We start from the raw sequence: 13,693 nt of genomic DNA on the forward strand, positions 1-13,693 counted from the left end.
ACAGAGAGGGCACCGTTAGTTCAATTGCCTTCTGGGGAGTGCACCTTTGGGGCCGTGTGAGGTGAGGCTGGGAGGAGTTCACCAGTGTATAACGTGCAAGTAAACTTCTGTCAGTGACGTGGGGGAAAGGCGTACAGAAGGTGAGGGTTAACCGCGGGGTAAGCAACACAGAAGGAAGGGAAAGACGCGGGATACAAACACGGGTCTATTTACACTAATTACACGCTCTTCCTTCCCGCCCACACTGCCATACGCTGCCGTACCTGGGTCAGCCACGCTCCTCCCCTGGGAGAGTGGCACGGCGGCTCGTGGTGTCGTTGGCCTCCTGGCACTCCGTGGGTCTCTCCTCCTCCTCCGTGATGTTCTTCGGGGTTCCCTCGCTGTCCTTCGTATTCGCCTTCTCCGCTCCGTTCAAACCGCTCTCCGACGCCGCTCCTCGCCTGCTCCTCCTCCGGGGTGATGTCACACACCTCGTACCTTGCTTCCGGGGGTTTATCCAGTCCGGGCCTGGCGACGTATGTAGGGGGAGTGGTCTCCTCCTCCTCCGAGAACGCCCACTTAAAGGCACCAGGTCCCTCATCCCGTTCGTCGAGTCCGGTCTCCCAGGGGTCCGTCTGCAAGGAAGGAGGCACAACAGGGTCATTCCCGGGAGCCCACCACTCCTCGGTAGCACTCCGCCTCGCATCGTTACATTCCACCCCCCCTGGTTTCTCACGATCGGGGAGAACCGGCATGCGGGAGAGGAAATCAGCGTTCCCGTTGTCCCTCCCCTTCCGGTGGACCACTGTAAATGCAAAGGGCTGGAGGAAGAGGAACCACCGAAGTATCCGAGCATTCTGAGTCCTGTTCCTCTGCATCCACTGCAGCGGGGCATGATCAGAGTACAGCGTGAACGCCCTGCCCTCCAGGTAATAACGAAGTTTATCAACAGCCCACCGTATGGCCAAGCACTCCTTCTCAACGGTGGGATACTTCCGTTCCCGGGGGTGGAGTTTACGGCTGATGTACAGTACGGGATGTTCAGCATTGTCCACCCCTATCTGTGACAGAACCGCCCCGATACCAGTCTCCGAAGCATCAGTAGCAAGGGAAAAGGGCCGTCCGAAATCAGGGGGAAGAAGCACTGGACTGGTGGTGATGGCTTTCTTTAAATGAAGGAAGGCAACCCTGGCTTCTTGCGTAGGGGGCAGCGGCAGCGCGTTTCTGACGTTCTTTTGTAGCAGGTTAGTCAGGGGGGTGGCTATGTCTGCGAAGTTATGGATGAACCGTCTATAGTACCCCACCAGGCCCAAGAATGCTCTTAGCTCTCTTTTTGTGGAGGGGAAAGGGGTTTCAGTGATAGCCTTTATCTTCTCCTCTTGGGGTGCTATGACCCCATTCCCCAGCATGAAACCGAGGTATTTCACCTTTGGGAAGGCGGCCCGGGATTTCTTAGCATTGACGTGTAGACGGGCCTCTCCCAGAGAGGACAGCACTGCAGCCAGGTGTTCTAAGTGCTCCTTCCATGACTGACTGAAGATGACAATGTCATCAAGATACACAGAACTATACCTGGTATGCGGAGCCAACACTCTATTCATTAGCCTCTGGAACGTGGCGGGTGCCCCGTGGAGTCCGAAAGGGAGGACGTTGAATTCATATAACCCGTCCTCGGTGGCAAAGGCAGTTTTGTGTCGGTCCCCCTCCCTTAGGGGTACCTGCTAATACCCTTTTGTCAGGTCCAGTGTTGTTATGTATTTTGCGTCCCCTATTCGCTCAATGAGTTCGTCGACCCTAGGTATGGGGAACGCATCGAATGTGGACACTGCGTTTAACGCCCTAAAGTCCATGCAAAAACGGGTAGACCCGTCGGGCTTGGGCACCATGACTATGGGGGATGACCAGCTGCTTTTCGATGGTCTGATGACCTCCAGCTCCAACATGCTCGCGACTTCCCTTCTTACGTCTGCTCTTTTAGCAGCAGGGATGCGATATGCTCTCTGTTTTACTATGCTCCCTGGGGCCGTGTGTATCTCATGTTCAGCTAGGTGAGTGCACCCAGGAGTGTCTGAGAACAAGTGTGAAAAAGAGCGGAGTCCATCCCGTAAGGCCTGCTTCTCCCCTTCAGTGAGTTCTGGATTGATGGGTAGGCTTTCCAGGGTGGACTCGGGTCTCACTTCAGGTAGCACTAGATGGGACGGCTGGGGAACCGATCCTAACCACTTCTTCAGGAGATTTATGTGGAAGGATTGCGTGCGTCTGGGCGACATTCGTATTTTATAAGTCGTGCTGCCGTATTTCTCCAGGACCTGGAACGGTCCCTTCCATTCACTCCGGAACTTCTGCGTGGACGAAGGTAGCAACACCAAAGCCCAGTCCCCTATGTTCAGTTCCCTCCTCCTTTTCCCTTTGTCATAGTATCGCTTTTGGCGGCTCTGGGCCGACTGTAGGTTTGAGTATGCCAGATCTCTCAACTTGCCCAATCTGGACCGCAACTGCTGGGTGTAGTCAAGCAGGGAGCGCTGCTCCTGTGCCTCTTCCCTTTCCCATGCTTCTCTGGTTATTTCTAGGAGGGACCTCGGTTGTCGGCCATACAAAAGCTCGAATGGGGAACATCCTAAGCTGCTCTGGACCTGGGACCTGACTACATACAACGCTAACGGGAGCATTTTGTCCCAGTCCTTGGTCTCTGAGCCCAACAGCTTCTTCAGCGTGGTTTTTAGCGTCCAGTTATATCGTTCCACTAAACCATCCGTTTGGGGGTGGTAAGCGGAAGTGCGGATGTGGGTTAGGTCCAGGGTCTTGCACACCTCTCCCATCATTCGTGACACAAAGGGAGTCCCCTGATCAGTTAGTATTTCGCGGGGGAACCCTACTCTCGAAAACAGTTCCACCAGCTTCTCTGCTACGTTCTTGGTGGTCGGGGTGGTTAGGGGGTATGCCTCGGGGAACCGGGTGGAATAGTCCACTATTACCAAGGCGTAGGTGTGGCCCCTCGTGGTGCGTGGCAAGGGCCCTATGATGTCCATCCCTACTCGTTCCCAGGGATTACCAATGATGGGCAGGGGTTGTAAGGGTACTGCAGGGGGTTTGGTCAGGTTTTTCCTCTGGCACACCTCGCACCGCTGACAGTAGGCCTCTGTCTCTTTATATATGCCGGGCCAATAGAACAGACGCAGGATGTTTTGGGTGGTCTTTTCGGCCCCACTGTGTCCTGCGGTTAGATGTGTATGGGCATAGAACAAGATCTGTTCGCGGAATTCTTTAGGCACCACTAGTTGTCCCTGGTCTCCCTCTTCCCCTTCCCGATAGAGAAGATCGCTTCTGATACGGAAGCGGGGGTAACGTTGCGCTGTGGCCGTTGTTTGTGCTACGTGAGCCGCCTCCCACGCATTTAAGAGGGTAGGGTCGTTGGCTTGGGCGAATTTGAACCCCTTGTCTATGACCCAGGGCTCAGCAGACAAGAAGGCTTCCACCGGATGATTGGCCAACTCCCTTTTAAACAGGGCCAGGAAATGTGGATTATCCACCCCTAGAATCAGTTCCTCAGGCAGAGACGCCACCACGCCCACTCTCACTGTGCAAGGCTCCCCCTCTACTGGTTTGATGGAGATGCGTGCGATGGGATAAGCCTTAACGTCCCCGTGGACGCACCGGATGTGTACCTTATCCTCCCACCCTATCTGGGAAGGAACCAGTAGAGACTCCCGTATGACTGATTGCCTGCACCCGGAATCCAAGAGTGCCTTTACCGGGGCGTGGTTCACCAGTACCCTTACGTAGTATGACGGTCCCATTTCAGCGGTGTACAGCACAGCTTTGGGGATATACCCGACTTCCATGGGTTCCTCGACTGGTTTCTTTCGGGGGCACATTCGGGCTATGTGGCCCCACTCCCCACATTCAAAGCACTGGGGACCCCTCATTGGAGCGACCTCCGCTCTGAATGGTCGTGGCTTTAGGGGTTCGTAGACGGGTTTTTTTTTCTCTGTCTTATGGGGTGGCACCGGTGTCTTTGTGGTTTTCTCTGTCTCCCAGGGAAATGATCTGGGTGCGGCTCTTGTATAGTTGGCCGCCATCTCTATGGCCTGGGCGGCGGTCAGTCCTGGGTGCTGTCTTAACCATCTTTGTGTCCCGTAGGGGAGGGCCTCCATGAATTGCTCAAGCACTATGCTGGTCATGACTTCCTCTTTGCTCCGGTCGTCGGGGCGCAACCATTTCTCCGCTGCCATCTTCAGGCGTAAATACAGGGTTTTGGGGTTTTCCCCTGTAACCCCCTTTTCCTTCCGAAACCTGATGCGGTATGCTTCGGCGTCCATCCCAAGGTGATCCAGTATCACCTCCTTGATGGCGGTATAGGAGGAGGTACCGGCATGGTTTGCAACCTGGTAGGCCGTCTGTGCTTCACCCGTCAACAAGGGTGCGAGAAAGAAGGGCCACTTTTCTTCCGGCCACCCACACGCACGGGCTGCCCTCTCGAAATTAACCAGGAAGGCGTCCGGGTCTTCCCCCGTGACGTACTTCTGTAAGGCTACCCTGGCTGGGTGAGGACCGGCCGGTCTTCGGTCCCCCAAGACCGCGGACCCTGGGGTCTGTACTGCTTTCTGTAGGTTATCCATCTGTTGAGTCATTGTACTGCGGAACAAGGCCCGATCCGCGTCCGCTGTGCTGATTTGTTGGCTAATGGCCCATTCCAGCTTCTGTTGCCCGTCGATAAGGGTTTGTATGACCTGATCCACCATCGTTTCGGTTTCCGAGGGAGTAGATCCCACTTCTGACACCACTGTAGACCGGGCCGGCTGCTCAGGGCCGCCTGGAATAGGGGGGTTTGGGTTTGGATCAGGCCTAACGGTTGGAACAGGTTGCAAACCAGGGAGTAGAAGGACACCAGGTCTTGCAGGTAAAGAGGGTTTTATTGGGATAACACGTTTGGTATTGAGCATCAAAGTTCTCCTGGTTCTAAACGTGAGTCTTTCCCTGGCAAACTGGCTGGGATCCGTTTTTGCAGCGCGGGTGTCCTCTTCCGGTTCTTCGGGTTTCGGGGCTTGTCCTTAAGGTCTGGTCACGGAGGCAGCTCGCCGCTCCGGAGCCCATGTAAAGGAAGCCAACAGAGAGGGCACCGTTAGTTCAATTGCCTTCTGGGGAGTGCACCTTTGGGGCCGTGTGAGGTGAGGCTGGGAGGAGTTCACCAGTGTATAACGTGCAAGTAAACTTCTGTCAGTGACGTGGGGGAAAGGCGTACAGAAGGTGAGGGTTAACCGCGGGGTAAGCAACACAGAAGGAAGGGAAAGACGCGGGATACAAACACGGGTCTATTTACACTAATTACACGCTCTTCCTTCCCGCCCACACTGCCATACGCTGCCGTACCTGGGTCAGCCACGCTCCTCCCCTGGGAGAGTGGCACGGCGGCTCGTGGTGTCGTTGGCCTCCTGGCACTCCGTGGGTCTCTCCTCCTCCTCCGTGATGTTCTTCGGGTTCCCTCGCTGTCCTTCGTATTCGCCTTCTCCGCTCCGTTCAAACCGCTCTCCGACGCCGCTCCTCGCCTGCTCCTCCTCCGGGGTGATGTCACACACCTCGTACCTTGCTTCCGGGGGTTTATCCAGTCCGGGCCTGGCGACGTATGTAGGGGGAGTGGTCTCCTCCTCCTCCAAGAACGCCCACTTAAAGGCACCAGGTCCCTCATCCCGTTCGTCGAGTCCGGTCTCCCAGGGGTCCGTCTGCAAGGAAGGAGGCACAACAGGGTCATTCCCGGGAGCCCACCACTCCTCGGTAGCACTCCGCCTCGCATCGTTACAATAACCTATCCACTACTCAAATGACTTCATATTTTAGTATACTAATTTTCAACACTAATCCTTTATGGGTTCCGGAGTGGCATGCTACTCGCCAGAAAAGCGGTTCAACATCCATCAGGGGTAACAAATGCTATATGAATGTAGACCTTTCTTCCCCCTTCATCTCTCCGCTATCCATCGTACTCCAAATAACTGACTAATATCCACCACTGAAATTACTTTCATATTTCACCATATTAATTCACCACTAATCCTTTACGGGCTTTCTGAATAGCGTGCTTCAACACCCCATCAGGGGTAACAAGCGCTATATAACTACAAACCTTTTGTCCTCCTCTATCCTTCTGCTATCATTCCAAATCCAAATAACTGACTAACCTATCCACCACTTAAAATGTACTTGATTGTTTCTCTATACTAATTCAACACTAGTCCTCTGTGGGTCCCCCAGTAGCGTGCTACTCGCCGAAAAGCGCTTTGACGCCTCGTCAGGGGTAGTAAGTGCTATATAAATGCAATTACAATACAAATAAAGGGTGGGGAAGGCAGTAAAAGATGGGGCTACATCACACAGAGAGGAGGAGAAATAATAGTATATCAATCATAGCGCGAACAGCGGACAAACACTAATTAAGCGGATTCTATCTGTGCTTTCTGCTACACAGAAAGGTAGGTTAGTGACGGGCAGGCAAAATTGGAGGCAGCAAAGAAGGGTGACTCTGAAACAAACAAGAGGTAAGCAATGGGCGAGTTCCAAACCCTTTATTGTTAATAATATATCTCACAAGGCGCACAAATGCAGCGTATGAGCTATCACAGGATCGACCTTAAAATGCAGGTGGGATAGAGGAGAATGTAGATCAAGCATTGGCATAGCCAATAGGTCTCGCCTTTGGGACCGTATAAGTGTTTAGCCAGAGATATAAACTTTGCCCATGTCTTTAAACTGTGCTGTACAGAAGTCTGCAGCATGCTGAAAAGTTATAATAAAGAAGTGTCAGAAGCATTTTTGTTACCGTATTTATGACCAAGAAAGCATTATGTACAACTGAACGACAATATTAAAAAAATATTAACAATAAATAATGTCTTGAGGTTTTTTTTTGTCCTTTCAATGCTGGCAACTTCTATCTGCCTGTCCCAATGGCTGCTTGTTATGGTTTTGTTTTGTTTTGCGGGGGCAGCATAAATAACAGGAGGGTGAAGGTTGGGAAATAGTACCTGTATAACAGTCAGTGAGAGAGTCAGTCAGTCAGAGAGTCAGTTAGTTAATCAGTCAGTCAGTGAGAGAGTTAGTTAGTCAGTCAGAGAGTCAGTCAGTCAGTCAGAGAGTCAGTTGGAGAGTCAGTCAGTCAGGGAGAGAGTGAGAGAGTCAGGGAGAGAGTGAGAGAGTCAGGGAGAGAGTGAGAGTGTCAGGGAGAGAGTGAGAGTGTCAGTCAGTGAGGGAGAGTGAGTTAGTCAGTCAGTGAGAGTCAGTCAGTGAGAGAGTCAGTGAGAGGTAGCGAGTCAGTCAGTGAGTGAGTCAGTCAGTGACTCAGTCAGCGAGAGAGGCAGTTAGTCAGTCAGTGAGAGTTAGTCAGTCAGTGAGACAGAGTGAGAGTCAGTGAGAGGGAGAGGGAGAGTCAGTGAGAGGGAGAGAGTCAGTCAGTGAGAGAGAGAGAGAGAGTCAGTGTGAGAGAGAGAGAGAGAGTCAGTGTGAGAGAGAGAGAGATATAGTTAGGTTGAGAGAGAGAGTTAGTCAGTGAGAGAGAGAGAGAGAGAGAGAGAGAGAGAGAGAGAGAGAGAGAGAGAGAGAGAGAGAGAGAGAGAGAGAGAGAGAGAGTCAGTCAGTGAGAGAGAGAGACAGTGAGAGTGGAATACCTGGGCTGGACTCTCTGGGTCACAAACAAGATATATGGAGCATAACTTAATAATCTCTGTGAGACTTGGAGTCTCATTGTAACTATCCCCAGGCAAACCAGTAATATTGCTCAAGAACCGAAGAAGAAACAAATCCCACTACACCTGGGAAGCAGTGTAGTGCTGTCATATACAGTGGGAAAACCAAGCTACAATTAGAAACGGGTAGTCCACAAATGAATTCCAAAGCGCTATAACTAAAATATAAATATTACATATAGTTAAAAACGAATAAACACAGAATGTACGGAAGCACTTAAAACGCAACAGTTTTCTTGTGTAGTGCGAGCAGTGAAATAAAACGCCTCGAGGTGCCCTGCTGACGTTTCCTTGGCCAAATAAGGGGAAGAGTCACGCAGAGGTCACTGCTCAGATAACAAGCGAAAGCACGTGACCCAGGAGGAATGCAGCTTCCAACTGTGCGCCACTGCTCGCTCCCGAGAGCAAAACGCCGTGTGAGTGAACATTTGCAAAAAAGGTAGGACATGCGCCCGCCTTTAGCCATTTGCAGCCTCCTATTTCAAATTGACACAGCCAACCAAATGCTTGGGGGGAGTCAGACCCACAAAGAAAAGTTTTGAGTGATTACATGAAGCCTCCCATAGAGTAGCACATGTGCGCTGCGCTAGGCTCGACCTAAAAATGGAGGGGAGAGGACTTCAAAAGAGGGTAAAGTAGACAGTAGTTAAGAGCAGAAGAGCGTCAGAGTATGGTCCAGGAGATGGAAGGGAAGGAAGAGGAGGAAAGACCAAAAAAGAGTGGAAGGTGAGGTAAAAAAGAGGGGACAGACAAAGAAGAGAATGAAATCAAATTAAGGAGAGAGGAAAAATAAAGCATGAGAGAGAGAACAGAGTAAAAGGGTGAAAGAGTAGGATACAGAAAGAGGAGAAGTGTAGGAAAGGAAATAATGGACTAGAGATGATGTGTGAGATGGGTGCCTAAGAGGGCAAAATAAGGGTTAAGACGTGAGATGGGGAGGGAGTACAGCTGTATAAAGACGTTGAGCGAGTGGAGGAAGGGAAGAGATGAGCAAAGAAGACAATGAAGAAATTGCAGGGTTAGGAGCGGGTACATATTGTATAAAACCATTGTGAAGGGCCCGGACAATGGTACAATGCTGATGACTGTGTGGCAGGCATTCTTCCAAAGCCTGTTCGCAATCTGCGTAACTATATAAATAACTATGGGCCAGATGTAGGAGAGCAAATACCGGTCGGTAACGGCCGATTTCGGACATTACCGACCGGTATTTAGGAATTGGCATGTAGGGGCCATTATTTTACAGAATCTGTAAATTTACCGATTCGGTAAATTTACCGATTCTGTAAAATACCGAATCGGTAATTTTACTGATTCGGTAAATCCAAATGTAGGTGACACTCCTGAGAGTGTCACAGGCCCTTAAGAGTCGGTATTTTACCACACAATCCTATTGTGTGGTAAAATACCGAATCCAGGTGTGCATGCACATCTGTGCATGCACACTGAGCAATGTGACACACAAGTAATTAACAAAAAGGGGGAGGGAGAGGAAGAAGTGGATTCTGTCTCCCCTAGCAATACGTATAAACAAAGAGAATCCACTAAGATGGTGTCGGTGATCCCTACAGTGGTGGGGAGCAACCAGTGTTGTTTAAATACCCCTCACACACCAACAGGCCCCTTGATGTCATGCTTCATCATCGGGGTCTTCGCAAACCTCTACGGAATGCGGCGTGCTACGACTCACGACTACGTAGGAGCACTGAAGGTGAACTATGTGTCGGTGTGTGTGGAGTGGTTATGTGTGAGTGGTGAGGTGAAAAAGTGATGGTTAAAAGATACCTGGCTCGTTGGGAAAAAACAAAATCTCTTTATTAAGTCCTCGGCTGGTATCATTAAAAAAGTGCAGGTGAGGTTGTTTTTACTGATTATGGTATATCAACCTCGAAAGTGCATTGACATGTTTCGGAGTCGAAGACTCCTTCTTCAGGACGAGGATGTGCACTGGTTATCCTCACCTTACTCACATGTATAAGTAGATGTTAAAGTGTGCTCTACAAAAAATAAATAATGGTGAAATGTACCTATCTGTATTCTAAGGAAAGTTCGTTGAGCCCAATTGGCGTTAATCAGAACCTGTGAATGAACAAAAATTCACATAAAACATAATATCCTATTAGGACAAATGTTTAGAAAAAACTGTGTTGATACACAGGAAGGGTAACGGCGAACCAAAAATAAGGTCCAGGAACCCTGTAAAAAATGGAAAAAAGAAAACATGGACAAACATATAGACAAGGACACGCATTAATTATTACTGAAGGTCGCCATTGGATTCCATAGGGTGAAAGAATCGGAATGAGAATCACACATTATTCAATATATACATTGCTTACTTATAGATAAAGACTAAGTAGCCTCATGAGCCAAAAGCGTGGTATTGGGGGTTCTTTTTTCTGCTCAATGTAGCAACCTGTGGGATGTTAAAGGAACTGAGTTTTAGGATCTCAGATATTAATTCGCAATAGAGATACAGATAATCAAACTCTGCACCACCACACTTACGGTTACAGCATGGCCAGGTAGGCTGTCATCCCCTCAACGCGGCTCCGACAATGTGTCGGTTCGTTCTAAACAAACATCCTTTTATAGTGCCTGAGGATGTTCTAATTGGCACCTAATTGAAAGCGGAATCTGCCCAAAAAAGGACATAGTTCTTAAGTTATGATCCGGTTCTGCGTGCATACGATGGGTGTGTCTGATTAGAAAGGGCATGCGCGAAGAAATGACTTTGTTCGTGAGCGCATGCGCGAAGCGGTAGTGTCTGCAACTCGCGTAAGCGTTCAAAGAGAGATTGTAGACGCTCGCGCATGCGTCGGTGAGAGTACCCCGATCCGAGATTGATTCTCGGGCTATTCCTCAATAAATGAGAAATACATACAGAGCCCAGAGACCTCGGGGATAAAGGTTACTCAGACAAATGGAAAAATGAAAAGTAATGTGGAGTAAGCAAAGTCTCTGATGACCTGACTCAGAAAAAAAGAAAGGGGTTTAATGGGAGTTAGTCGAGGTCAGATTCAATATTCTCAGGGTACAGCCTTTATGATGTTTATCAGGGATTGTGTGACAGTAATTATGGGTTATCATCGCAGTTGGCTCCATGGAATGGAGTCATTTAATCCGGTGGTGTCTGTGCCCAGACGGAACACCCACCTTTGTTCCTTTTCAAAAAGGCCCAAGTCTGAAGGCAGTTGTTTAATCACAGTCCAGTGTATTTCATTTACACAATGTTGTGCCTCCAGGAAATGTGCTGCCATTTTTGTAGTTAGTTTCTTACATCTTACATTGCTTTTGTGCTACTTTATTCTCGTTTTTACAGCGCGTGTTGTCATAGCCACGTATTCCTTGCCACATGGGCAAGTGATGAGGTAGACAACATTCCTGCTGTTGCAATTTGTAAATGCTCGTTGTTCCCATTTGGTGCCATTTTGAAAGGTGAGAGTCAGGCTCTTCTCAGTCAGGTGGCAACTATTACAATTACCACATGGATGGTGTCCATGAAGCCCTTGTAATCTGGTTTGTTGAATCACATTGGTACAGGGTCTGGTATGCACCAGGATGTCTTTCAAATTTCTTCCTCTCCTGTGAGCGAATAAAGGTTTCTCTAGATCTAGAGTACCACTCGTCAGAATCCGCCAATGTTTATTTACCAGCTTTGAGATCTGGTTGGAAACTGAGCTGTACGTTGTTACACAGACTGTTCTGTTTTCTGTCTTTTCTTTCTGAGTGTTATCTTCCAAGAGTGCTTCCCGGTTGTTATTACAAGCCCTTTTCATTGCTTGTTTTATGACTCTATCCGGATACCTTCTCTGTTTCAGTTTTACACTCAGATCTTGGGCTTGGGATTTGTATTTACCCACGTCGCTACAATTGCGGCGCAAGCGTAGGAACTGACCGTATGGTAAATTTTCTCCTAGGTGACGTGGATGGAAACTGTCGTACCTAAGGAGGCAATTCCTAGCTGTGGGTTTAAAATGTGTTTCGGTTTTTAGGTACCCTGCCTCATGGTAGATGTTCAAATCCAGAAACACCAATGATTCATTGGACATTTGGTGGGTAAATTTCAGAAAGGCGTTTTGGTTGTTTATCCACAGCATGAAATCTGCAACCGATTGATCATTCCCTTCCCAGATGACCAAGACGTCATCAATATAACGCCGCCAGGTACGGATTTTGCTCCTGAATGGATTGCTGGGATGGAGAATCTTGGTAGCTTCCAGGTGGTGTACATATAGACCCGCTAAGCTTGGCGCGAATGTGCTTCCCATACTCGTTCCGTAACGTTGCAGGTACAGGGTGCCCTCATACTCAAAAAAGTTCTTGGTGAGTGCTATGGAAATACACTCCATTACTACTCCTCGTGGAGTGTGATAATCCTAAACATATCATAGACATATCCTAAACCTTTATTGAGTACTTGGTTCTGCATGTCTGTTAAAGGCCAAGGAGATATGTTGATGACTAGGTTCCTAAAGAAACCCCTTCCAAGGTCAGTACCAATTCCCTCAGTTTCAATATGGCCCTCCACCAATGGGACCAGTGTACCCACAATGGGGAGAAGACCCCACTACTTTACAACAAAATCAACAGCCTTTTTTATCGTGGGGCCCAGGACCCCGCAGAGGCAAGAACAGGAGGGGGAACAATGTCACCTGGCAGCCGGTGGTCGAGGCAGACCCCAGGGTACACACCAGGAGTATGACAGCGAATCAAGCGTCAACGAGCAAGAGAGGAACCTAGTCATCAACATATCTCCTTGGCCTTTAACAGACATGCAGAACCAAGTACTCAATAAAGGTTTAGGATATGTCCCCACTAACAAACCAGATACTTTTCGCTTACACAAAGAGATTCAGGACTTTGTAAGAACCATCAAGTTGAAAGCATTTTTTTACAATCAGGAACCTACCCAGGAACCATCTGACACGGGCTTAAGGCCAAAGTCATCTTTCACGCCATTGGACAACCAACTTCCAGTTGAAGTCCTGGCTTTTGAGAAGGCCGTTATGCTCGAACTAGGTAAAATGAACACCAACCAAAGAGTATTTCAGAACATGAGCAGACAGGAAAACGAGGCAATTAGAGAACTCTCACTAAACAAACAACTCATCATAAAACCAGCAGACAAAGGCGGTGCAGTGGTAATTCAGACAACCACTGCATACGACCAGGAGTGTAGAAGACTCCTTTCGGATAGGAGAAACTACCAGATTCTTGAAGAGGATCCCACAGAATCCTTACGCATACAAATAGGTGCAATGATTGAAGAAGCCCTTGCCCATAACTGGCTCTCGGAAAAATTGTCTGATTTTCTGACACAAAAAAACCCTCGAAAACCCTATTTTTACACAATACCTAAGGTTCATAAAAACCTACAAAATCCACCTGGTTGCCCCATTGTGTCCGGTATTTCATCTATACTAGAACCATTATCAAAATTCGCTGATGCCTTCCTACGGCCTTTGGTTCAGGCAACGGACACATACCTTAGGGACACAAAAGCAGTTCTCCAGCTATTACAAGATCAACCGTTCAACCCAGACTCTCAAATATTGCTGAGCCTCGATGTGGAGAGCCTTTACACCAGTCTCCCACATGACGAAACCCTCCTAATCATTGAGGAGGTGCTGCATACCAATCAATGGAATTATCACACTCCACGAGGAGTAGTAATGGAGTGTATTTCCATAGCACTCACCAAGAACTTTTTTGAGTATGAGGGCACCCTGTACCTGCAACGTCACGGAACGAGTATGAGAAGCACATTCGCGCCGAGCTTAGCGGGTCTATATGTACACCACCTGGAAGCTACCAAGATTCTCCATCCCAGCAATCCATTCAGGAGCAAAATCCATACCTGGCGGCGTTATATTGATGACGTCTTGGTCATCTGGGAAGGGAATGATCAATCGGTTGCAGATTTCATGCTTTGGATAAACAACCAAAACGCCTTTCTGAAATTTACCCACCAAATG

The 13,693-nt window shown here is 48.9% G+C and overlaps 1 protein-coding gene across 7 annotated transcripts in view; it reads right to left on the minus strand.

The window, feature by feature from the left end:
* Positions 1–13,693, minus strand: part of MAP3K3 (mitogen-activated protein kinase kinase kinase 3) — a 2,022,699-nt gene that overhangs the window by 1,981,866 nt on the left and 27,140 nt on the right. The window contains exon 2 of one of the 7 annotated variants that reach the window (XM_078645060.1): positions 1,698–5,699. The exons of the other annotated variants lie outside the window; for them this stretch is intronic. Coding sequence (XP_078501186.1) covers positions 1,701–4,922 — 3,222 coding nt within the window. The 5' untranslated portion in view covers positions 4,923–5,699 and the 3' untranslated portion in view covers positions 1,698–1,700. Of the gene's footprint in view, positions 1–1,697; positions 5,700–13,693 lie in introns of those variants that run through there. 7 annotated transcript variants of the gene reach the window in all.

This window comes from Lissotriton helveticus, chromosome 5_1, assembly GCF_964261635.1.
Source record: "Lissotriton helveticus chromosome 5_1, aLisHel1.1, whole genome shotgun sequence".
Classification (NCBI taxonomy): Eukaryota; Metazoa; Chordata; class Amphibia; order Caudata; family Salamandridae; genus Lissotriton; species Lissotriton helveticus.